The 25,660-nt window shown below is 46.0% G+C and overlaps 1 protein-coding gene across 2 annotated transcripts in view; it reads right to left on the bottom strand.

Annotated features, from left to right (window-relative positions):
• LOC129382436 (uncharacterized) overlaps nucleotides 1-25,419 on the bottom strand; it is a 31,940-nt gene extending 6,521 nt beyond the window's left edge. The window contains exons 1-4 of one of the 2 annotated variants that reach the window (XM_055066367.2): nucleotides 25,240-25,419; nucleotides 19,103-19,207; nucleotides 17,375-17,422; nucleotides 3,227-4,579 (exon numbers count right to left, since the gene is read on the bottom strand). In XM_055066367.2, the coding sequence (XP_054922342.1) occupies nucleotides 4,109-4,579; nucleotides 17,375-17,422; nucleotides 19,103-19,207; nucleotides 25,240-25,263 (648 nt within the window). In that variant the 5' untranslated portion in view covers nucleotides 25,264-25,419 and the 3' untranslated portion in view covers nucleotides 3,227-4,108. Of the gene's footprint in view, nucleotides 1-3,226; nucleotides 4,580-17,374; nucleotides 17,423-19,102; nucleotides 19,208-25,239 lie in introns of those variants that run through there. The other variant, XR_011894922.1, reaches the window with a different exon arrangement.
• Nucleotides 25,420-25,660: the final 241 nt, after the last annotated feature.

Raw genomic sequence — 25,660 nt, 5'->3', positions numbered from 1 at the left:
CTGCCTTTCCCGTATGCCACTTACCACGACGGACTGCGACGCAGACGATTTTGATCATCTCGTCGCTTCTGTGACATCTGCTTTTCCAGATATCGATGTGTTCAAAGCAGAACAACGGACAGACACCAAATTGGAGCCACTCTTCACTTCTGCCCATTCAAGTGCAACAAGCAGCTGCTGTGTACGTGACGGGCTCCTGTACAAAAGGAACTACTCAAGCACGGGTGCACGCTTCCTTCTAGCGTTGCCGGAGTGTCTCCGGCCAGCAATCGTTCAGGTTATGCACGATGACCCTACCTCCGGTCACTTAGGCACTGTGCGCACCCTTTATCGTGTTCAAGAACGCTTTTATTGGCCCCGGATGCGACATTCGGTTGAGTTGTATGTCGCCAACTGCATACAGTGCCAACGTCGGAAACGCCCAACCACTGCCCCATCTGGTCTCCTTCAACCTGTGCCGCCACCCAGCTCACCATTTCGGCAAGTTGTAATGGATCTGTTGGGCCCTTTTCCAAAGTCATAGTCATCTAAGGGGAACCACTGGATAATTGTCTTCGCCGACTATTTCACGCGCTATTGCGAGACGGCGGCTGTACCATGCCACCGCCACCGAAGTGTCGCTCTTCTTACTTCACGCTATTGTTCTGCGAGATGGACCGCCTGGTGTTATCATAAGCGACCGGGGACGTCAATTCACGGCGAATATCGTGGAAGAGCTTGTGCGTTTATGTAACTCGCACCTCAGGCACTCGACGCCGTATCATCCGCAAACGAACGGCCTCACTAAGCGCACTAATCGAACAATCACCAATATGCTTTCCATGTATGTTGCTTCCGATCACAAGAATTGGGATGAAGTTCCACCGTTTATTACTTACGCATACAACACCGCCAAGCACGAGACAACCGGCTATAGCCCCTTCTTCCTCCTATATGCTCGGCCGCCCCGGTATACGCTCGACACTGTCCTCCCTTTTTACCACCACGACAATCCTACGGTCGCCGATACGCTATGGCTTGCTGAAGAGGCTCGGAGACTTGCGCGTCTGCGGACTTTGGCATCACAAGAAAACTCCAAAGTCCGCTACGACGCACGACATCGGCCGGTTGCATATCACCCTGGTGATGTCGTTTGGCTTTGGACTCCCACAAGGAAGCGCGGTTTGTGCCAAAAGCTGCTGGCAAACTACGATGGACCGTATATTGTCATCGACAAAGTCAGCGAAGTGAACTATACTCTCGCGCGCCTCACGAACACTGGTAGACGTTCTGCTAGGACACAAGTCGCGCATGTCGCACGGTTGAAATCATGCACGCCACGACACGCTAGTTGACTCGCCCAGTGGGCTTTGTCTGCGAGGAGCGGTAATGTTACGTCCATGCGCGTAAAAGGGACGCGGTGATCAAGCAGTGAGGGGAAGAGAAGAACGAAGACTGTGCAGCGGCCATTCCTGTTGTTCGTAGCCTGCCGTTCCTGCTCTCGCACGCCTAAATAAAGCCCTTTTCTCCGTGCTTGTAACAATATGATCTAAATATGCCCACCCCTCATCTAAAACCCCAAGTGGGGTATTTGAGGTACCAATAAATAAATAAAATAAAATACCACATGAGTGCAGGCAACACGTAAACAGCAGCAGTTACTTCAGACGCTGTACCTCTTTGGGCCTAGTTGACGTTTGCCTATTTTGAAGAACCTTCAGCTAAGAAAGAAATAATGTTCAGGGCAGGATATCATGTTTCTCCAGTGGCTGAGTAGTCTGCTAGTTCCTATGCCCATGCCACTTAACTCTATCATATCTCTCCAAATCTTTGCCAGGTTTGATGAGCGAACGCGTCCTGCGACTCAGCCTCGTAGATTTCTGGATGCACATCCAGCATCATAGCTTCGCGCGCCCATGCTTATATCTTCATTGTGATCCAAAGACCTGTACGGGTCCCGAAACGTCATGTTTATTTTTCTTTTGTTCTCGGCGAGTGCTTGTTTATTTTTATTTTTTGTCACCATAGTGCACCAAGAGTCACCCAAGTGAATGAACAGAAACCTGTAAACGCCTCTTTGCTACTTTGTTCCGTTATGTCGAAGCTACATGCGAAGACGCCACTCACGGTGTTGTCAGCTCGCTGAGGCGGTCCTCCTTGGTGGCCGACATCTCGCGATGTCAACAGCTACGTGTACCATGTATCCTGTGTGCGGATTCAGGACAAGTCGAAGAAAGCGTGGCGCCCAGAACACAATGCGATAGCCATTTATTTTGTCCTCCTAGGCGACCAACTAAATTTTACGCAACTGATTGCCAGCCTCATTAGTAATGAGAGTGACCACGAAACACAGCTCAGTGTTCAGTGCTCGCCTTATGATACGTATACATCCGGGTGCATGCAGAATAGTTCCGCAAGTGCCTGTACGTCTCCAGACAGCGGTGACTCCCACACCGTCCTGCCTGAGGCGTCGAGATTGCCTCGAAGTATTTTAAACCGAATGGCATTTTAAATCCCATTTAAAGTCCAGCTGCACTAAAATTTCACTTAGGCCAAGTCCTTTATATATGAGTGGCGCTTATGCCTTTGTCTGATTTTGTTTTTTTTAATCACACCGTAGTTAGCAGATATGACGCAAGCCCCAGAGGTATTAATGTTTTGAGCTAGCTGATTTTTAGTTTCTTTAATTCAGCGTCATTTCAGCGAGCTAGTGGCCTTCTTGCCAGTTTCAGCGTCCATAACGTGTTTTTTCTAACTTATCCTAAAGCACCCCCTGTGTTTTAAGCACAATATTTTGCAAGTAGATTGTTCTCGTCTCCGCAGTCTGTAACTAGGCCACTTTTGCAGCCCGTAATTTTGATGCCGCTGCTCTTTAAAGAAATGGAAGATATTTTAGGCGGTAAGGCACAATGACGCTTCTTTTTATAGTCTATAAGACAGCGATCTCTCTTTTAACTCCATTGAGTCCTGTAGAGAAAGGAATGCGTAGCGCTAATTTGTCATTTCTGCACGTTGCTTGCCTTCGCCCTATTATCCCTCTCCTACTAAAGGACCTCGGTTTGTTATTTCATTTCTCAGCCACAATTACAGATGCCTCTATCAGCGGGATTAGATCGCTTTACATTGCTTGCTTTCAGAGACCTGCTAGAACTGTGGGCTTTAGGTGTATTCCATGCTAGAAGGCACGAAACATTTCTTTTACGTAACACAGACTTGCGCATGCTTGTAGATATTTCATCGAAAGAATAAAGTGTTGTTATAAAAGCGAAGACTTAACAAATGAGCAAGCACATCACTCCTTTTAGGAAGCAAAAATAGAAAATCTGGTATGTAGGCACACCACTGAAAAACTAACTGAAACCAAATTTTGAGTTTTTTGTTTCTGCCTTCTGGTGGGAGACTGTGGTACTAAGTATTATGAGGCTTAAAAAACTATCACGTAGCACGGTATTAAACCGATGCTAGCATGACGCGGGACTATATGTGCGCGAGATTAAACAACCCGCCCACGGCTTCGACAATTCATAAATGATACGCCTGGGTTTATCAAGATGCCACATGAGTCTGCGCGACGGTGTTTTAAAAACCTTTTTTTTTTTTTTTTCGGAACAGCACTACTCCATGCGTGGAATGTCGAGGTAGGCATCAATCGAAAGCCGAGTCTCCGGACTTCGCACAGTGTAGCGGCTATTTTGTCAGCAATTCTAGTTTCGTCACAGTGACCAGTTCTGTCTCGAAAATTGAGTACAAGTTATCGTTGTTTCTGTAGGCTTCCATTGATGAATCTGTAACCGCTCAGGAAACACAATTCTAGCCTTCCACAGCATATGCACTGTATTTGACTCGTATGGCTTGTCTTGTAGAACACATGTCACCTGCCTTCTTGAATTTGTGACCTGTACTTTTAATCATTCGCGAAAAAAACCAGCTGGTTTCATTGAAAACGCGCTACCTTTGTGCCACTGCCGCTTGGGGCGCTAGTTGGTACGTGTGCAAGAAAACAAGATGTGAGAAAAAAAAAATAATAATCGCTCGACTCAACATTATACATTGAATCACATTGGCGTGGCGATTGTGCAGTCATTTCGAGCTCCTGTAATGCGCGGTCACAGCGCGACCGCAGACGACCCTAGCGAGCGCCGCCACGCCATAACTTGCTGGGACCCGGAACTAGCCCTCCTTGCGGGCGGATTGCGGGGAACACCACTTCCGGAAGTTCCAACGAGGGCTGCGACTGACGATGGGAGGCTCCGAATGCGCTTCCTTCGGACGACCAATTCCGCGGTTTTTCTTCGGCTGGCTCGCGCTTCCCTTCGGCCGGATGGTCTGGCGCCTCCGTCTTCGACGCCGTCGAAGTCCCGGGGAAAGTCATGGGCGCGTTCGCGACCGGGGAAGCGACCGCGGTCAACGACCTCCCGGCGGTAACGGGGTCCGCCGACGCTGCCGACAACTGCCTGATTACGACAATGACGGGCTCCTGGCCTTCAGATGTTCCTCCACCGTCTCTGTTCAGGAACGTGGCCCGATCTACGACTGTGGGCATGGCGCGGGCTTGCTTGCACTCCACGTAGAAGGTGTAGATGCCGTACAGCACGCACGCCTGTGTAGACAGCACAAGAGGCAAGGGCAACAAGATGCCGTCAGCGTGTTGTATGGGCGCGCGCTGTCATGTATGAAGTGAGAATGAGTTTTGAAGCATCAAAAAAGAAATAAGAGGAAAGGATATAGTAAGTTATAACAGTAAGTTATATAACATATAGCACATGAGCCCGTCGCTGTTTAACACGTATAAGCACGCGACTAAAACGCTGTACTAGTACAATACCTACAGAAAACAACCACACGACTTTGATAACTTCAACAGCGGCAGCTGTGGCCCTTTATCCGACTCTAATTTACGCGTCGCTATTATGTTCTGTGCTTAACTTAAGAAAATAAGTAAATGGCAATGTCAATGGCAACGAGTGTCGCAACTGAGGACAATTATTATCTACTCGAGATAACAGGATGACCACAATTCACATCTGTGACAAGTGCTACATGCATTGCGTAAACCTAAATTGAAGATAAACATAAACAAACGAGAATTCTTCAAGAACGTGGTTGTGTTCCTTGGGAGAGGGTTCGAAGAGCAGACAGAGTGCATAAAGGCAGAGTCGGTCAAATACATTTACCACTTAACATATGGTGCACACCGTTCTTGTTTTCCTAAGGCTTCCTGGACATTTTAGAGTATTTTTGAAAGACTACGCATTGAAGAGCAAATGCCTAACGTGACTATCTCAATAGAATGTGCATTTCACGTGGACCGCGGAGTGTGAGCAAGGCTGCCAAGTCTTAGTCAAAATAATACCGCTCGATCAAGTTTTGACTATCCTAACTATCATGAAACCCTTTGAAAACAATACTGATGCTTAGTACTACGGAGGGGCCACGGTTTTGTACCACAGGGAGGATGATGAGCATCTGAAACAATTGACTCGTTGGGTATTGTTCATATACATTGATGAAAGCACAAACAAATTAGTGGTTGTCATGGCCCTCGGTAACTTCCATACATAGTTGACAGGTAGGCATTTCAAGTTATTCACACACGACCAAGCGTTGACCCACATCATCAACCTTATTCAATCAGAAGGGCGACTAGCTGGATGGCCGAGTGAAATACATCAGCTCACCTTCGAAGTCCCACACAAGCCTGGTGCAGAACTACCAGATGCTAATTCAATGTCTAGTTTACACCTACACGGTGGAGGCTGATCAACATATCACGCAGCTATTATCGATGGGATGGAAAACATACCACCTAAAGATTGAAGATTGCAAGTACCGAAGACAAGTGTTTTTCGTATTCTCGACGCGATAATTTTCCTGGCTGTAGAGGACACGACAGTTTCTGGAGAACGTATATTTGAAAATTAAACAGACGTTCTACTGGGACAACATGAAGAGCGACATCTCGGCGTACCTTTGCATGCACCACATTTCTCAACTCTGCAAGCAAAGTTTTAACCACGTGGTAACCCGTTAAATTTATAATGATGCAATACCCGAAAGAACTTCTTCTGCAGTTCATCTCGATATTGCAGATCACCCCCCAAGAAAAGGGGGGAGGGAATGCGGTTGAATGAAGCCTTCCTCAAAGCTATTTACTGATGCTTAGGGCGGGTTAGGGAAGACGCGGAGAGCGTTATTATAGTCTTGAGCCGAAGTCATAGTTGCATATAACGGTACCGCATTCTCTTAGCGAGCATTTGAGACGGTAGGCCGTCTAAGTGAAGACTGAACAACAATTGGCCGCACCGTACCATCCAGGAACAAACGGAGTCACTGAGAGGGTTATACGTGAGATGACGAAGTTCATCGCCCTCTACCGAAAGTTTCCGTGTGGCTGGAAGTTTGCGTTGGAGGGTGCCTGATTTGACTGGTTTATTTTTGCGCTAAATCAAGGTGGTCCTACAACAGTACACCTTATCAAGAATACTGGCAACCGTCAGAGTACCCTAAATAGTTTAATATTATATCTTCTATACAACCAGTTTTTTGGTTTCGTTTTCCAGGGGGGACAGTGTCGTGATTTCACGACACAGAAGTTGGTCATGCGGGCGCATGACATCGCGACGTTAAGACACTCGCTGCTGCTCGCTAGGCTGTCTCCTGTGCTTGCTACATCGAGCGTCTCCCCGAGTAGCAGCAAAGCAGACGACCTAGTCAGCTGGAGCTAGTGCGAAAACGATCCTGCTCCCACGTGACCACATTCTGCCTTATGAAGTCGCAACAGCGACTTCTTCGTTAGCAAAAATGAAAGTGGTGGTAGAGACATATAACAAATTATTTAGGGTGCTCTGAGGCTTGTGAGCATTTTTTTTTCGAAAGTTTTGGCCACTCCGACCTTCATCCTACACAAGAAATGTAGTCAAAAATGTCATGTCTGAAAAAAAAAAAGTTTTGTTTCGTTTTCATTTCTTTACCGTTTAGCTGTTCACTCAGTATTTACGCTAGAAGCCTGAATTCCTTTGTAGCGCTGCAAAGAGTTAATTACGTTACCGTGGAAGGACAAGAGTTGTCAACGCGCGCCAAGAGCCGGCACGGCTTTGGAGGTCAAAAGGGAGGCTATTGTCACGCTGCATTAGCGACGGTGAACAAGCACAGCGGTACAACGCAAGTCGCGAATCTACTTTATTAGGCGAACCCGTGCCAAACAAAACAAGTTACATAAATCCCAATGATATAAATGAGCGCACCCGTCCGATCGCGGAAAATATTATGTACAGATCAGATGCGTGGGCTATTTATACATCGTTCATTGAACCTTCCAGCGTAATCGCAGGTGCTCGCTTAAGTTCTAGAATGTACATACAACGCTATTCTAGTCGTGCACGCATTCCAATTGCACAAGGCTCAACGACAACAACAGGTAGACCCTGCGATAACATTCGAGAGGCTTCCGACACAGAAAGGTGCGTCTTGCGCTGGGCGACAAGTTTGAAGGTTTCTTAGCCGGTGAAAGACGGTCACCAGAAGAGGTAAATAAGTACACGTAACTATGCCCCTTCTTATAAAGCATCGTACCGATGCTTCACACAGACCACGAACGCAAAAAAACAAAAGCACACGTAATAAAGAAGAAAAACTAGCAATGTAACATAGAAATAGCGGGTCCCACAGTTCGTTAGCGTGCGTATACAGTCGCTTCAGGCGCACTACGTGGACGATGTCAGGTCATGCGTGGGCGTGGAGGGATAACTCGACGGCGGCCTTTCGCCTAACACTGCGGCGGTGCAGACACTCGCATTCACAGCTTGATCTCTTCGCGGATAATGTCAGAAATCGAGGTCAGCTACGGGTGGGTCAATGGGAACAACTTTTGCAGCTATCTCCAGCCGACCGCTCCGATGCACAGGTCGTCGGTGCCTAGAGCTTGAGCGTGGGCGTAGCTCATCATCCGCGTATGGCGATTGTATTTCACATTCTGCATTTCCTGTGTCTTTTCCATGTTGGTGGCCTCAGAAAGAAACTCTTCAATGGTCCTTGGCGGGTTTCTCATCATTCCGGTGAAAATGTCTTGCTTCACACCAAGCATCAGGAAGCGAATTTTCTTCTCGTCAGACACGTCGGGGTGAACGTGACGGAACGAGCGAGTCATCTCTTCTGTGAAGAGCGCTATGTTCTTGTTCGGTAGCTGTATCCGGATTTCCAGTAGAACGTCCCCCCGTACTCTTCGAACGACGCTAGTGAACTTCCTCAAGAAGATGCTGCGAAAGCGGTCCCACATTGTTAGAGAGGACTCCCCATTCTCGAATCATGTATTTGCGGAGTCTTCGAATGAAAAATACATATGTCGAAGCTCGTCTTCAGAGTGCCTGTTGTTGTTGGACGACACTATGCTGAACATCTCCAGCAAGGTTTAGCGGTCAGCCAACGGCGCTCCACGGAAGGTAGGTGGCTCCCTGGCTTTTAGAAGTACGATCGCTGCTGACGATGCTGGGTCCATTATCGTGGATCGCGACTTGATCATGAACTTCCTCGTCGTCTCTGATAGAAGTTACTGCTGCGGGGGCAGGTTTTGTAGCCTGCGGCTAACTCAATGATTCGGGGTGACGTTGGCGCTGTCTTTAGGGTTTCGGCTTGACCGGGGCGTTCCTTACATGAACGCAAAACCATTTCCGCCAGGTGACCCGTTGTAGCGATAGTGAACAACCTCATGGGCACAACTTAAGTCAAAAAACTGCTTATTGGCCGAACCTATGCCGAGCAAAACAGGTAACCGTCAGCGCAATGGTAGCCGAAAACACACTCGTCGATTGTGGAAAATCTGATGTATTACGTATCAAACGCGTCGGCTATGTATACGTGACTCACTGAACCTTCCAGCGCAAGCGCTGGCGCTCGCGCAAGTTCTAGAATGCACACCACTATTCGCGACGTGCCCATAATCGGATTACACAAGTCCCGGCGACTACATAGGCAACAGATATAAACAAGGCGATAACACTCGAGAAACTTCCGATACAGAAAGACACGTTTTGCGCTGGACGCTAACTTTGAACATTTGTTAGCCTGAGAACGTCGGTTGCCGGGAAAGACAGGTGAGTACACGTGGCACTAATCACACCGCAGTAACCGGATGTGGCTGTCTCCTGGTGCCCCATCCGATTGCTGTGCCATGGGGCACTATGGCAATACTAGCACACTGTTGCCGTGAGCCCATTCAGCAATCAACAGGGCAACAGCGGAAAGCGCGAGCCCCTACGCTTCCAACAGGAGCGAACAATCGGAAGGGCCACTTTGGAGCATTCCTGCAATATGCGGGGGTATTCTGTCCATTGTGAAGTTCCGACACAGTATGGTGTACTGGTATGAAGCAGTGTTTCGTCCGGAGTCGAAAATGTGTCTTTTTGCGATGCCGCCCTGGGGTACTGGAGCACTCCGATCTACTGCAACGTCATCTTCCTCTGCAGCCTGAAGTCAATGCTCTCCAGCGGAGCTCTAATGGTGCAACACAGGGCCTCCTGGATTGGAGGTCGTGCATGTCCGTGTGGTGCTCGCCGAAAGTTTGCTGCGGTTTTTCCTGGTGCATTTACACTTTTTTTTCTTGTGTAGGCAAGCGCTGGGATTGTAAAAGTTTTTTTTTTTTTTTTTTTTTTTTTTGCAGTTAGAAAAATTCCAGGCTTTTTCAGATCGGGCATAATGAGAAAACCGACTGTATTATTGCCCTTTTGTACCTTTTTGCGGAACGACATGTCCAAACGACCGTGGCTGCATTCGCCACAGAGCATTATTTCTTTTCTTCAATAAAACCTGGCAACCACTTTAGTGGCTGATGCAACATGAAAGTAATCCCATGTGACCCGCCAGGCACAGAGCTTTAGGTGCTCCTTCCGGGCTTCTCATCCTCGTGTGTCTCGAAATTATTTCACAGCAAAAACATATGCGTGCTTACCGAACAGAACGAGCAGACGAGCGTTTGGAGACACTACATGATCTATAATTGGAAACATGCCAGCTTAAATGTAGTTACTGATGTATCTTAACACTCTGTATTATATTTTGTAACTTATAATAGTTCCAATGGTGTTTAAGAGCGTTTTAGTTTACAAATTCGATCGTAGCGCGTGCACAATGGCGTCATCGCAAAGCGTCCCCGGTTCTCCCATTATTTCGCTAAACGGACTCCACACAGCCCTATTCTAGTAAACCATAGCCATAGTGTCGAATATGCCATCTGGTCAGCTGTGATTGCCTCAAAATGTCACCAACACAAAATTTGTGTTGGACTGAATGGACTGAACGGTGTGTTCCTACGTTCCATGTGATGCCACATGACCACCACCTCCTCTTTTGCTGAGGAGAACATCTCTTTTTTCTTGTTCGAAGCCACGCTGTACTTGGCGCATATATTGAACGGGTTGCATAAAAGCTGATGTATTTATTTATGTGGCGAATGGAGGAATGGAGGCTTCGTACCGTATGTTGGCAGCCGCTTAATATAAAAAAAACACCTAAAATTTGTATCTCAGAACTACTTAAACAGTGACTCGTTATAAAACACGCTGGTTCCACCAAATAAAAAAAAAATGCAGAGTGCTACTTCCTTATCTGGCTATGTATCCTAATGCTAGATCTCTGAACAAGAGGTGCATCAGTAATTACCCGAATTTTATCGCAGCAAGAGACTAAGCACAACTGAAGTCCTCGTACTCGTTTTCTCCTGCGCCACAGATCGGGTAATTATTCGTGCACCAAGTAGCGTAACAACGTGTTTTATCGCTATACGATGGAAAAGAAGAAACGGGTATAGTGAAAGAACATACGACTGTGTTGAATCTTTTATTTTATTTTCTCTTTAATGCTTTAGACAATAATATATGCCATGTAAATATCATTATATTTTCCACGTCTGTTCTTTCGTTTTTAGAAAACTCCGGAGAAGAAAAATTAATTTGCGAGGTTCCTTTCGATTTTGTCCTGTTCCAGGGATGACCGCTACCTATCACGTCTCACGATTTAATTATCACGCAGACGTATGGTTCCGTCAATAAAAACTGAAATTCATGCACATGATTTGGGGAATCGAGATATCAACAGATAAAATGGACGTCATGTCTGCTAAGTGCAACGGTGAGCCTAGCCAACGCCTGGATGGCCTTCACCATGGCAATTATTGCGTTCAAGTAAGCTCGCGCAGGCTTAATATGCTTAAGGATATGACGATTCCTACGTGCAGCTAGACGGCCATAACACGGAGCACGATTTTGTACGTGGTTTTGCCGCTGCTTCAATCTAACATCGTGCTCGGCGCATGAGAAAGCGCATGAAAATTTCTATGCAACTCTACAGGTGCGGCCGCACTTAATGTTGAGGTTACTGGGACTTCTGGAGTAATATTAAAGAGCTTCTGAAAGTCTCACCTTTACCAATGCAATCACTGTGTACATAATGATGTCATGAATAAACGACGCTATCTGAAAGAAATAACAAAACATTTTTAGGTAGAAGTTGAAAGCAACCATAAAGAAGACCAATCCACTGCACTCGAAGCAATGGACTGGCATTATCAACGCTGGATCGAAGCATAGCGTTAGGACTCCTATGTAGAACATCATTCGTACTGCAGGCATCGTATAGTACGCCAACTTCGGAGAATGCAACCGGCAAATAAACCCTCGTTTGCCACTTGAAGGCATCAAAGCTGTCGAAGTGGAGAACCTCGCTATGTGGTGGATGACAAGAAGGAATTTTTGATAGTCATAATTGCATCAGCCAAAAGAGAATGAAACCAATGAAGGAGTAGGATCAATCACTTGCTTACATTTTTTTAAATGCGACATTACAACGTAACATTAACATCAGCGCCTTGTGTGAAATAAGTCGCTCAAGCTGTTGCTCAGTTGGCGGCCTCACAGCACAGACTTCGCGCGCCACATCCACACACACAAGACGTTAAGTTCACAGCATGGCGCAGGCTTGAAGTGAATAATAGTGCTCGAGCATGGAGTGTCGCTGCAGCCAACTTTTCGAGACGAGAGAACTTGTCTTCAGCAGGGCAGCAACTGTCTTTCTTAGCCGCGTTTATACCTTATTCTACACGAACTCGATGCCAGCCGGTCGAGTCAGAAGTTGAGCTGATCCAGATCAGTTCGACCATGCTTACATGCATCTTGACAGTTGCCCTAGTCAACTCCCTTGGCAGGCGGCTTGACGGGACTCCGCTAACTAACCTAACTAACTGACAAACCTTTGTCGGGTTCCTGTAAACATAACTTATGTGCGCATAGCTCACTATCCCGACCTTCTGTGGGAGGACAATAGGTTGGCGAACAGAGTAGGGTGAGGTAAGTCAAGTGTGAAATAAACAGGGGGCGGGAAAAAAAGGGGGTAGCATCACTTTGGTTGGGCTCTGCGACGTCGACATATATATATATATATATATATATATATTGTTACGGGGATGTTGGGAGTATAGAAGCTTACATTTAACATATATATACAAAATGAGTCTGAGTAGTTAAGACGGCTGACCACCAACAACCCGCAGCACCCAAGCACCTGTATCGAACTGAACATCGCGATGGCACCGGTCGTAACGCTCTTTCTGCCGATGCTGCGAGGCTAATTAGCGAGATCGGGCTATTCAATGACGCGCCTTGTGAGCGCGATCGATGACTTCGCGAGCGTACCAGTGGCAACGCGGGGCACAGAAGGTAGGATGGTGTCAAACGGCTATGTAAGGTTGCGACCATACAAAAGATTAAAGGGTGAATATCCTGCGGTGTCATGTCGGGACGAGTTATACGCGAATGTCACCTAGGCCAGCGTGGCGTCCCAGTCACGGTGATCGTTGGAAACGTACATTGACAGCATTTTTGTGAGTGTTCGGTTGAGACGTTCCGTAAGACCATTCGTTTGTGGGTGGTAGGCGGTGGACAGCTTGTGCTCAGTAGCACAAGAGCGGAGGAAGTCGTCCACAACTCGAGACAAGAGCCAGCGGCAACGGCCTGTAAGTCATTGTCAAGGTGCACCGTGCTGGATAACGACGTCGTGAAGGAGAAAATCGGCGACGTCTGTTGCGCAACTAGTCGGAAACGCCTTTGTTATCGCGTAGCGTGTCGTGTAATCAGTAGTGACGGCGATCCACTTATTCCCCCTAGTCGTCGTCGGAAAAGGGCCAAGCAGATCAAGGCCTACACAAAAGAACGGTTCAGAGGGAACTCAATTGAACAGAGTCGTGCGATGGGTGGCAGGGGAGGTTTCTTCCAGCGCTGACACAACTGGCAAGTTGCGACTTAAAGACGCGCAGAGCGGTAGAGACCCAGCCAGCAGAACCGGCGTCGTACTCGGTCGTATGTACGCAAAACTCCAAGGTGTCCCGCCGTCGGTGCATTGTGAAGTTGTCCGAGAACGAGGGATCGCAGATGGCGAGGAAGGAGAAGCAGCAACTCGGGACCATCAGGGTTGATATTGCGGCGGTAGAGGATGCCGTCGTGCAGCACGAACATACCGCACGTGCCGTCGGTGTTGCCAGATTGCACTCCGGCGATGATGGACTGTAAAGATGCGTCACGTTGCTGCTCGGCGCGCATCTCGGTGATGTCAGTCAAAGCCATCACGCAGGTCACCGGATCATGCACAACAGGATCAGGGGGATCCACGCGGTGACGCGAGAGACGGTCATCGTCCTTGTGCAGACGTCCAGACTTATAGTTGACAACAAATGAAAATTTTTGGAGCCGCAAAGCGCAGCGACCAAGCCGTCCTGTGGGGTCCCGAAGGGAAGACAGCCAGCAGAGAGGGTGTGGTGGTCTGTAACGACCGAAAACGTGCGGCCGTACAAATATGGACGGAACTTGGCGATCGCCCAAGCTAAAGCCAAGCACTCCCGCTCAGTGATGGTGTAATTCCTCTCGGCAGGTGACAGCAGGCGGCTGGCGTAAGCTATCACGCACTCGGTACCATTCTGCAGTTGGGCGAGAACAGCACCGATGCCGTGGCCGCTTGCGTAAGTATCGACTTCGGTAGGTGCAGATGGATCAAATTGGGCAAGTATAGGAGGCGTGGTCAGCAACCCGATGAGAGCGGCGAAAGCGGGAGCCTGCTCCGGGCTGCATGAGAATGGCGTGTTCTTCTTCAGAAGACCTGTCAAAGGCCGAGCAACGTCGGCGAAAGGCACAGGTGTGCCTTTACTTCTTATCCTCGCTCGCTTCACTGTTCGTGCCTGTGGTGTGGCACCACAGCACCTTGGCTGCTGCTTAAACAATGGGACTATTTGTGCTCGTGCTAACAGTAAAGCTAGCATTGCCTCCCCGCACCTTCATTTGTGGAGGCATGGCTAGCAGCTGCAGCACGCTTTTGTGGGAGCCGCTGCTCTACATTTTTGGCATGTCTCTGGTTGTCAGTGACATGTCAAGAATGTAGCAGCAAGCCAGCCTGAAAGGAAACACGCACTCACGCACCTATAAATCACTGCGTCCGGCTTCCAGTCTCCGCTGTGAAGGAAGTCTCTACACTAAAGAGAGTGCATTGTGCGACAACGCACATACTACGTACGCGGAGCGTGTGGTTGTTTTGCGGACAATCCCCACATTCTGTGCTAGTACCGGGGGAGCCGTTTCATGCTCCGGGGCTGTCCTGAACAACTGGCAGTAGGAGTCTCCGCCAAATGCCCAACGTGCAGTGCTTTGCCTGGGCATGGAGCGACTCCCTTCTCTGTGTCGGTATATTTTTTCTTATTCCTGGACGGAGGTCCAGAACCTCCGTCCAGGAAGGCGAAATCCTGAACTGGTTCATGGGTCTAAGAATCCGTTGTCCGGCGTTTTCGAAAAATTGACCTTCCGGCGTTAAGGATCCAAAATTCAATGGCGCCAAAATCGATGGCTCCACCATTGATGGTCAAGCCCATGACGTTTGTTGGCATGTTATGGATCACTTGACATAAATAACATGACAAAATGTATGTCACGTCATTGATGTTGTCGTTCATGCAAATCAGGTCATTACATGCATGCCCTGTCATAATGTACATGTCATACATGCACGTCATGCATGCACGCCATAGCATGTCATCTATGTCATGGATGCACGTCACACAGTTAATGTAACCGCGATTACGCAAGAGACTAGATCATGACACTCACGCCAATTATGTCATGGATATTATGGCTTGCCATGCAGTCATGTCATGCATAACAAGATTAAATCCATTCGGTGGATTAAGTGAACAAAACAACCACTAGGCTTCCCGACGCCTTAGGAGAGAGCGAGAGAGACAGACGTACAGAACAGACGGACAGACAGGGACCCAAGGTGCATAAATAGGCAAAAAAAAAAAAGATTTCGCATGGATACAGCATGGCGACAGAAGCGAATAGAGGCTGTTCCAAGTTCGCCTCCAGCGCGCACGATGTGGCATTACCGCAACTCTACTTCGTTTTGGGCGCATATGCACGGACATTATCGATGGGCGGATGGATGCAATTAGCGTACCCTTTGAAACAGGGTACTGTATTTCCCCACCAAGCTCTTTTTCTTATTTCGCCTAATTCCCTCCCTCCTTCCCCTTAAACAGACAATATATTCAGAGCATAAAACGTTCGGAGCCATTGTTAGAAGCACTGCTTTTGTACGCCTCTCTTATTTGTGGTCTTCCTACTTTTCTTACATCAATCCTCTTGTCGTCTTTTACTGATCTCTGTAGAGGAGATGTTTACTTTCCCCGTGCTATCCAAGAACCCAGAGGCTTCAAGGAGGCTCGCGGAGCCTAAACCGACAACCAGGTAGATACCTTAACACTGTAATAAAACATATTCCATCGTTTCCCTAGCTTTACTGCAGCAAGCACATGCTTCGTCTTCCTTGCTGTACCTCGCTTTATATCTACGCCTTCTAAGGCGTCCTGATCTTGCTTCGAAAAGTAAAGAGCTTCCCTTTGAGTTATCATAAATTGTTTCTTCACTGATTTTCGGTTTACCTCTTAGGTAGCTATTCATAGATGGCTGATTTTCCATAGCCGCCACCAAGGAGACTGTCTCAGCCTCTCTGACTTCGCGTTTAACTTTCTTTGTTACCATGTTGCTTACTATACCGGTCGCATACTTGCTGGTAAGGTACCTAGTTTCTTGCCTCCACTGTGATTCCCTATTTTACCTGTGCAAATACTTGAACACTCTCACAACTCATTTACTTTCCTTCATATTCCTGAGTCGTTCCTCAAAATTAATTTTGCTTTTAGCTTCCATCACTTCAAAACTTGTCCAGCCCACATCACCTTGCACAGCTTTATTTGTAGTCTTCCCTTGTGTGCTCACTACGAGGTGCCCCACTGACCTTTGGTTGCCATCTAGCCCTGATGGTACCCTGATTTCAAGCAAACAACCTCATTACCAAATGTAAATCCTTGAATCATTACACCTTTTTACATACCCTACAGCACCTTATACCTATAGTATCCTCATAGAATACTGTGCTTCGTTATCGCTGCATTTCTCTTCTCCTTTGCTATTATTGTTTTTTCCTATGTTTCCCTATGTCTATCGCACTCGCTTATGCATACAACAAGGTATCCGTGTTCTTTTACTCGAGGTATTCACTGGCTGTGTATTAGTACGGTCTGTCCACTGTTCCCTGTTTGTTCACTGTTCGTTCAACTATGGCACTCTATGCCCTCTGGTGGAGAGCGCGGAAGTAAAGTTAGATCACACTTGGCGGCCGCGTGGCAGAGGGCGACAGTGACATGGAACTGGCGCCCCACCCCGTTTACTACTGCTTACACACGTCTTTCATTATATCCGTAGTTGTCTGCTATTGCTACGTATTCTCAGCATGACGACCGATCAGTTCACACTATCGGCATGTTCATAGGATATCTACAAGTCACCTAACCAACCATTTGTTTCTTGACGCGGTTACAGGATGCCCAGATTCCAGATACGCCAAATCCGTGTGAAGTCGGCTAAGGAGACCTTGTCGTCAAAATGTTACACCTTCTACAATTTATATTGTTCCCAAACAACAGCGTTCATGTATCTTACATGAATGTTTTAAACACTCTGCACTCACTAGTTTTCTGTCAGGAACGCTATGTCGCGCTTATACGCACACGCCATTCGTTATCTGCCTAATGGCAGGTAACGAATGGCATGCAAGGTAGGTGATTGTTGTTAGGGGACAAGATGAGCCCCAAAGGGTGCACATTTTATTTGCAGTATCCGAAGCAAGATATAGTTTGCTGCAGAAAAACTTACCGCATTGCTTCATAAAAAGAACTCAACTAAATCAAGGCAGAAGGGCGCCATCTATAATCGGGGTTTGCAGGTTTAGAGGTGCACGCGTGTGTATGTGTGTATTTGTGCGTCTATCAGTGCGTGCGTGCTTGAAATATGCTCAAACATGTACTCACGCGATAAGAATCTTCATCGATATCCGCGTCCAACTTTTCAATGCGTTTCTGCAAAGATCACAAATAGCGAGCATATAGAAACGCTAAAGCATATGTATTTTTATCGTGCCGTAGACATACACGTATATGGGCACTTCCAGGCTTAAATGCCGGCAGCGTCACCACATTGCACATGGCGATCTTAATGCCACTCCTTAGTCCGCGCAATATAACATTCCTTAGATGACACAAAAACTAACGTCCACGACTGTTTTACGTTGATCGATAAACAGGTATTGACAGGGAAAAAAGAAATAACCGATTAAGGGAGGAATCGGACGATTCCTCTCCTTAGCTGAATTAGCGGAAGCAGACAGCCCCGGCTTCTCATTGTTTTTAATTACGTGCGCTGGCTCATTACAATGTATAGTTTCATGAACACATATCACTGCCGCATTACTTGACGCAAAAGTACGCAGAGTTTATATTCTCTTCAGTAAGATTCACTATATCACTCTATTTGAAACATACATACATACCGCAAGTGCAATCTTTTTTCAACAAAGTACTTCTTCCATGAGTGAGCACCACTGTCGGTGTACTAGTACAGTACGCGAAACAGTATGCAGTACCAACCCGAAGGAGGCATCGGAAAGCTTCCTCGCTTTTGGAACTACGGAAACCATGTGCGCCGAGGAGCGCACTCCGGTCCGAGCTCTCAAAGATGCCCTTATTGCGAAGTATGAAGACATGTTCAATACCTTTCCTCTGCTTAAGTGACATATGCCATTGGTACCCCTACTTACAGAATATTTACTGCCAGAGCGATTCATAAGTGTCAAAATTATTTTTCTACAACAGTTGACCTCACGCGCGGCTACTTCTTCTCGCGGAGATGTTTATGCTTAGATCTGCAATTTTACGGATATGATGTGAACATGCGTCCAAGACTGCCATCCAAGAATTGCGATAGCTTAATCTAGAAACTCCAAATGCGAAAAAAAGTGCACTTTAATTAAAGCTCTAAAACGTTGATTTCGAGGAACTTGAGAACTGATGTTTCAACTTTAGAAAGTTAGTTTAAGACAGAACACGGATTCACAAAAAGCTCTTACGCTAGGATTGTTCGTAAGAAAATCCTAACCTATCCTGATGCTGGGCGTATTAGCGTAGGTGGCCGTACAAGCATATGCCACATAGGAAGCCAGGATTTCAAGATATAAGTTCCCGTCGAACGAGTGATCAAATTAATCCGGAGACTATCCGTGCGGCGTTCCTGAAAGCCACATTGTTGCCTTGGAATGTAAACTCTTAAGAGTCTACAGATGAAATGAATAATTCCAAGGCAACGTTCGGAATTGCCATGATTGAAAAAGGTGTCGTCAAATTCAACCTGAAATCTCGTAGAAATTGAGAGCCAACGCACAGTTACGTATAAAAAAACACCAACAAATATAGTGTGGTCCACGTCATTTTGCTGCTCTTACTTTGCTGACACTGCAGCGGCAAGTGCTCACTGCAGTTGTGTGAATGCATTGCGCGGGGATGCAGAAAGTTGCCTCCAAACACAAGTCATCTGAGCCAGGTGATCTCACCCTTCCTGCAGGGAACAATTCGCACGTACTCGGTGTTCACATGTTTCTATTACCAGCGGACCATACTGTACTTTACACTTTTATTTAATGAAGCTGCGTGTTCTAGATGCCTAAACAAAGCGCCGTACAAGCTAGGTCGACTGGAGTGACTTACGTATTTCGACGAGAACTTGGAAGCAGCTATGTGTCCCACGTAACAAAACAGAGTCGACCCTGTGTTCCAAATAAGGAAGACGCTGAGCATTCTCAGCACATCCGCCTGCGCAGAAGAAGAGGTGAGATGACGTCACTGACACCATTCATTCGCAGTGAACAGTCTAACAAGTTGAGTTCAGCACTTGAACACTAAATCTGGATTGCAGAAAAAGCTAAACAGTGGCTTTCTTTTCAAAACGTGGTTAGTGGCATACGCCTTGGTCGCGGCCTTGAATGCCGAGAATATAGAGGAGTTCTTGCAAAGGTTTTGGGATATGCCCACTTCGGACAACGTAAAGCTGTATCGCTCTATACGGACACAAACTTTTTCGCGTCAGGAGGTCAGCCATCAACAATCTTCATTCTAAATCTACCGTGCTCTAATTCTACATGGGAGTTTCAGAGTGGTAGCCTGTATCTTCTTACCTTGTCGTGCCCCCAATCTCTCAATAAACGTTCAGCGGTGGTTAGCTTAAGTAAAGCTCGAAAGTAGTGCCAGCTTGTTTCCTTGAAAGGCACGTCCCGATAGAATGCCAGAAAGAAATTACTGCAGAAACTCCCTAAATGTGCTTGTCAGATAATGCGTAGGCATCATTTGCTCATCTCACCCTCATGCAACGAATGATCGAATAAGTGACCGTGTTACGCACACCGCCGCTCACTAAAATCGAGGATGACGCAATGTGCTGCAAGTATTGCAATGACCTGTTGCAATTATCCAATTGGTGAGCCTAATTAGTCAGAACTAATGTTATTGGGTGCAATTTATGTATTCGTAATCTGAATTAGGTTTAAGTAATGTAATATGAAGTAATCATCATTATCCTTATTTATCTTGGTTGGGCTTAAGTAATGTAATCGTACTCAATCTTAATCGGGCTGATCATCTTTAACTACTCATAATTATTCCTGATCAGTTTTACGCAATTTAGTGTTATTCAATCGAATCTAGGCTCAATTATTCTTGTGTACCCTTAATTATTCATGACTAGGCTTGATAAATTTCACCTGGATTACTCTTGATTCAACTAATTAATTTAACTTGACTTCATTATACTTAGTCGCACTATTATTATTTACCCTGAATTATCCGTTTCACGCTTAATTCCATCGTAATTAATCCATTTAGGCTTCATTACTCTTATTAGTCTTAAAAACGTTTATTTAGGCTTAAATAATTTAATCGTAATTCATCTTCATTAGGTTCAAATAGTCATAGGTACTCATATATATTCTTGATTACGTTTAATTTTTACACCGAAGCTGTCTATGGGTATTCCCTCCGAAAAAATCGTGGCGGCGAACAGAAAATGCCTTGCGGCAAAGCCAAATTTCTCCCGAATGCTCTGCAGCTCTCAATCTAATGTAGGTATCTTGGAAAAATATCATACTGAAATTGGCCACTAAGATGACTCTGCCATTACGCCGAGTTTCATTTACTTGCAGCAATTAGTTAGTTCACAGTGAAGTTCTAAACGTTACTGAATTCCCGTCTGCTGTCAATACATGAGCATCTACGGAGGGAGTATGGTTACAGAAAACGGCTGTAACTCTTGTTTTATCTTAACTGTCGCGAAACAAATTGTATAACAATTAGCCGCTAAGACGACTCTAACATTACGCCGAGTTTAATTTACTTTTCACAATTGCGTAGTTCACAGTGAAGTTTCATTCAGCTAGTTAACTAGGAAGCGTGCTCAAACGCAAATTACAAACAAACGTGTTTTGTTTCGTGCACTCCTTTGGACTGGGCCCAGGTCAACGCATATCGTCGCTCGCGACAAGGCTTGGTTTAACGGCCACCTGCGTCTAAACGGCGCTCCGTCGCAGCTGCGTCGACAGCATCTGAGTCTGTAGAGCGGCGTCCTACAAGCCTTTCGACGGTACCTCTGTGCATGTATGACGTAGTGCGCAACGTAGTGTGCTCCTGATATTTCTTTGTATTTCGCATAAATGACATATACATAATTATATGCATAGTTACATACCAACAAAACTCCATAGCAGCATAACTTATATTACCTAAGCAGCTTCGCCGGTCAACCACCTTCACAGGGTGGAATGGCTCCACAACTTCTTTAACTCTAATTACTGTTGATTACGCTGGCTATTTCAAACTACATTTATTTCAATAGGTCTGGTAGGTAATTATTCGGTAAACAATAGTATTCAGTAATTCACTATATTCCATAGGCTGCAAGGAGTCTTGTCTAGGCTAACTTAATTTCCTCGTTATTCATCTTTGTCTTTTGCTAACCTCAATTGCCCTTAATACCTCTTCAGTACACATGGTACATAGACACGATTTTATATCTCGGCAGTCATACGTCGTCATAAGGCTTTCTCTTCATACCCCACTAGTGCCCCATGTGGCCTTCGGAGTGCATCGCGTCACGCCTTACAAACAGACGGACGGACGGACGGACGAACAATTTCCGGAGAAACTAGCCCTACAATGCTTACGTATTGAAGAAAACATTTCTAACGAAGCAACCATAAAACGTACGCTTAGCTACTGCCGCCTTATCGCGCCATTGCATGCACTTACGTGCATACAATTGAAGAATTATAGGCCCATTATCTTGCTTTCGGTATTGTGCAAACTATTCACCAATTTCCAGTAGAACAAGCGCAATACTTCACTTCAATCAACCAAGAGAACAGGCTGGCTCCAGGAAGAGATATCCTAAAATGGATCACCTCCATGCGGTCAATCAGGCAATCGAGAAATCTACGGAGTGCAATCAAGCTCTCTAAATGGCTTTCATAGATTATGAGGATGCATTTGATTGAGTTGATATACCAGTTCTCACAGAGGCATTGCGTAATGAAGCAGTACAGGAGGCATACGTGAATATCTTGGAAAATATCTATAAAGATTCCACAGATACCTTCTGGGTTCTCCACAAGAAAAGTAGGAAGTTAACTATCAAGGCCGTGATCAGGCAAGGAGACACAATCTCTCTAATGCTATTCACTGCGTGCTTGGAAGAAGTATTTAAGCTATTAAACTGTGAATGATAAGGAGTGAGGATCAATAGCGAATATATCAAAAACTTTCGGTTTTCAGGTTTACATTGTCCTGTTCAGCAACACTGGGGACAAATTACAACAAATTATTCAGGACCTTAACGGAGAAAGCGTAAGCGTGGGGTTGAATATTAATATGCAGCAGGCAAGGATAATGTCCAATATCCTGCCAAGAGAAAACAAATTCAGGATCGCCAATCAACCTCTAGAGACTGTGCAGGAGTGCGTTTATCTGGGTCAGTTACTCACAGGGGACCCTGATCACGAGAAGGAAATTTACGGAACAAGAAAAATGTGTTGGAGTGCATAAGACAGACATTAATAAATCCTTACTGGGAGCTTACCACTGTCGTTGAAAAGAACATTGCACAATAATTGCATTTCACTGGTGTCAACTAAGGGCCAGATATTACATGTTAACAAAGGAGCTCGTAAACAAGTTAATGACCGCGCAGAGAGCGATCGAACAAAAAAAATGCTAGGCGTGACGTTAAAAGACGAGAATAAAGCGGTGTAGATCAGAGAGCAAACGGGGATAGCCGATATTCCAGTTTACATTAAGACCAAAAAAATTGAGCTGAGTGGGCCATACTCTTTAAAAAGTTTACGCCGTTTAGGGCTTACCTTGTCCGACAGCAACAATCGTCATCTGCCTTTCTTGCATTTCTGTGCTCCCTACTTTACTCTCGAGAATGCAATGCCGCGTTGATAGAGCGAGAGCCGTTCGTGACCGTCCACGCAATTCGCGGTAAAGAAAAGATATGCGAGCAAAGCAGATGACTATTATTGTTGTGGACAACCCCAAAGGTTGAAAACATTAGGAGTGCATGTAATGCGCAAGGCAGATGACTGGTAAACCGTAAGAGTTACAGAATAGGTGCCAAGAGAAGAGAAGCTCAGTCAAGGACGGCAGAAAACTAGGTGGGGGGGGGGGGGGCGGGGGGGGGATTAGGCAATTTACACGCGCAAGGTGAAATCAGCTAGCTCAAGGTTCGGGTAATTGGAGATCGTAGTGCAGTAGACATTAACATAGCCTGATGATGACGAAATAACTGCATTAACATTACGTCGCACCTTCTTGGCGTCCCGCATCAGTGATATAAATTGCGTTGATCACATTGCAAGGTGTTTTTTAGGAGCTCATCCGATACATGTCCTGCTTCTTCGAGAAGCGAAGCGCAACTGACGGTGGTCTGGTGCAGATCACTGTTAGTTGCACGTTAACAGGGTGCCCAAGTATCCTCCACAAAGATTTAAAAATATGCAAATTCCACGTAGCTGAAACAGATGAATAACAGAACCAAGGTAATGTTTGCCGTCGCTTGAAGATATTCGTGTTAATTTTTGCGCACAGCCTAAATACATAATTATCCTAAATGAATTAATCAGCTTTTCAAATATTGTAATTAGATGAAAATTTTGAATGGGAAAATTGTGGAGCAACATGAACTCTCGACACAGCTTTCTGTTGCTACATAAAAATGTTTTTCCGAGCATGAAATAAACGCGCGAATACACGCAACGTGACTCGAGTGGCCAGTCGCGTGCGAAGGCGCTCGTTCGGCGAGCGGCGAGCCTCCGTGACGTAACCGAGCGAACGAGCACAGCGAAAGGTGAAAGAGCGAACGCGGAGCGGAGCGGGGGATGAAATTCGGCGAGAGAGAATACAAGGCGAGGAGGAAAGCGGAGAAGGAGGGTGCAGCGGAAGCAATTAAAACCCCTTAAACTTCGTAAAGTAGCGACACTCTCCTCCTCCGCCTTCACTCCTTCTCGTTTCTCCTCTCTTTCACGCTCCCTCCTCGACCGTGGCGCCACCTACACTGCTCGAGCGTAGCAACGGCGACAGCGTGCGCTCCTCGCCACTCTGTAGACGCTTCTCGAGCAAAAATGGCGGTGATGCATGGCGCGAAAGCCCACGTGATGCTATTAGGCCAATATCGACGCGGCGTCTGCCTCGGCCAGAGCGCGCGAGGAGGAGGAGGCGGCATTCTTCAAAGCGTGGCACTACTTTACGAAGTTCGAGGGGCTTTAGAAGCAATAGGTGGCAAGCGGAGGAAGCCACCTTGAAGCAGCACCAGATGGCGCTCACGTCCGTGCATCCGCGGCGACGCCGGCACCGGCCGTGCGGGGGACAGAAAGCAAAAGAACCACAATGCTCGCCTTCGCGCGTTGTGTTCGCCGCAATCGTTTCCCGGCATAGATTACGGTTGCATAAGCTGGAGTTGACGGGGACCGGCAACTGTGTGGCCGGTCTGTAAACAGCGCCGCGCGTCGTCGCTGTGCCACTCGTTGTACTGATAGGTGCGATGCCCTAGTATATCGCGAAATCAAAACAAGTATACAGCTGCGCCCAAATTTCGCATTAGGGAACGTCGCAATCCTCCGTGATTTTTTTTATAAGCTATACTATGAACCCTATTTGCTTAAGCAGCTAATCCTTTCCCTGAATAACACTTCACGTAGTCTAGATCAGAGTTATAAAATCGGTGTTCCACAGTGTCAGACTACTTTATTTTCTAACTCTGTAATCACCTCCCAGTATCAGTTGCAACTATTCTAGACCACCACGCATTCTTGAATGGATAATCTAACGTTGTATAACACGTAAATGATCGTTGTTTTATATTTTCTGCTGTATTTGTGTATTCTGTGCAATAACAAATGTTAAGTAGATTTTCTCCCTCATTGCTAATATTCTGTAAGCAGGACAAATCTGTTCTATGCATCTCGTATTAACACTCCCCTGTGTAATGTCGTTAAACCTCGAAAGTACTTGAAATAAATAAATCTATAAATAAATACATTATAAATGTTTATTTATTTATTTATTTATTTATTTATTTATTTGTTTATTTATTTATTTATTTATTTATTTATTTATTTATTTATTTATTATGCGAAACATAAGGTATTGTAAGATCATGCTGCTGTGTTGAAGGCAGTTACAAAATCAAACGCTTATTTCCACACAGCGTGATTACCAGCATCAAAGAATGCACGAACATTATTTTTATCACCGGCACATTTGACAAAATGCGCGTTATTTTAGCGACGGTCGCAACGTACGTTGTTTTGGAGAGTGCCGATCATCGTAAAGTCGGAGAGCAGGTTCAGCGAGGTCTCGATGCCAAAGGCTACATCGTAGTAAACGCCTTTGCCTGCACACGAGACAGTTTAGTTGTCGCAGTTTTACTTCTCCTTACAAGAGTTTTGAGAACACAAAATCCCCCAAAAAAGAAAAGTGAGGAAGGACATTTCAAATGCACAAATATGAAAGGGGGCAAGCGCTGGAAGAAATCTCAATAGGAAACTCACTATTGCGCGTCGCAAGCAGACTTGTATGTAAAGAATTGCATTTCTGAGAAACCCGTATAGGTTTCCTCTCTATCTTGGTGCTGAATTCGGGTGGATGAGACTTGTTCATTTCATGAACCTTCCTTCACCTTGCGGAATTCCACAGAACTGATTTGCGATAGTTAATTACTTG

The sequence above is a fragment of the Dermacentor andersoni genome, chromosome 6, assembly GCF_023375885.2.
Source record: "Dermacentor andersoni chromosome 6, qqDerAnde1_hic_scaffold, whole genome shotgun sequence".
Taxonomy (NCBI): domain Eukaryota; kingdom Metazoa; phylum Arthropoda; class Arachnida; order Ixodida; family Ixodidae; genus Dermacentor; species Dermacentor andersoni.
This window is presented reverse-complemented; position numbering and strand designations above follow the sequence as displayed.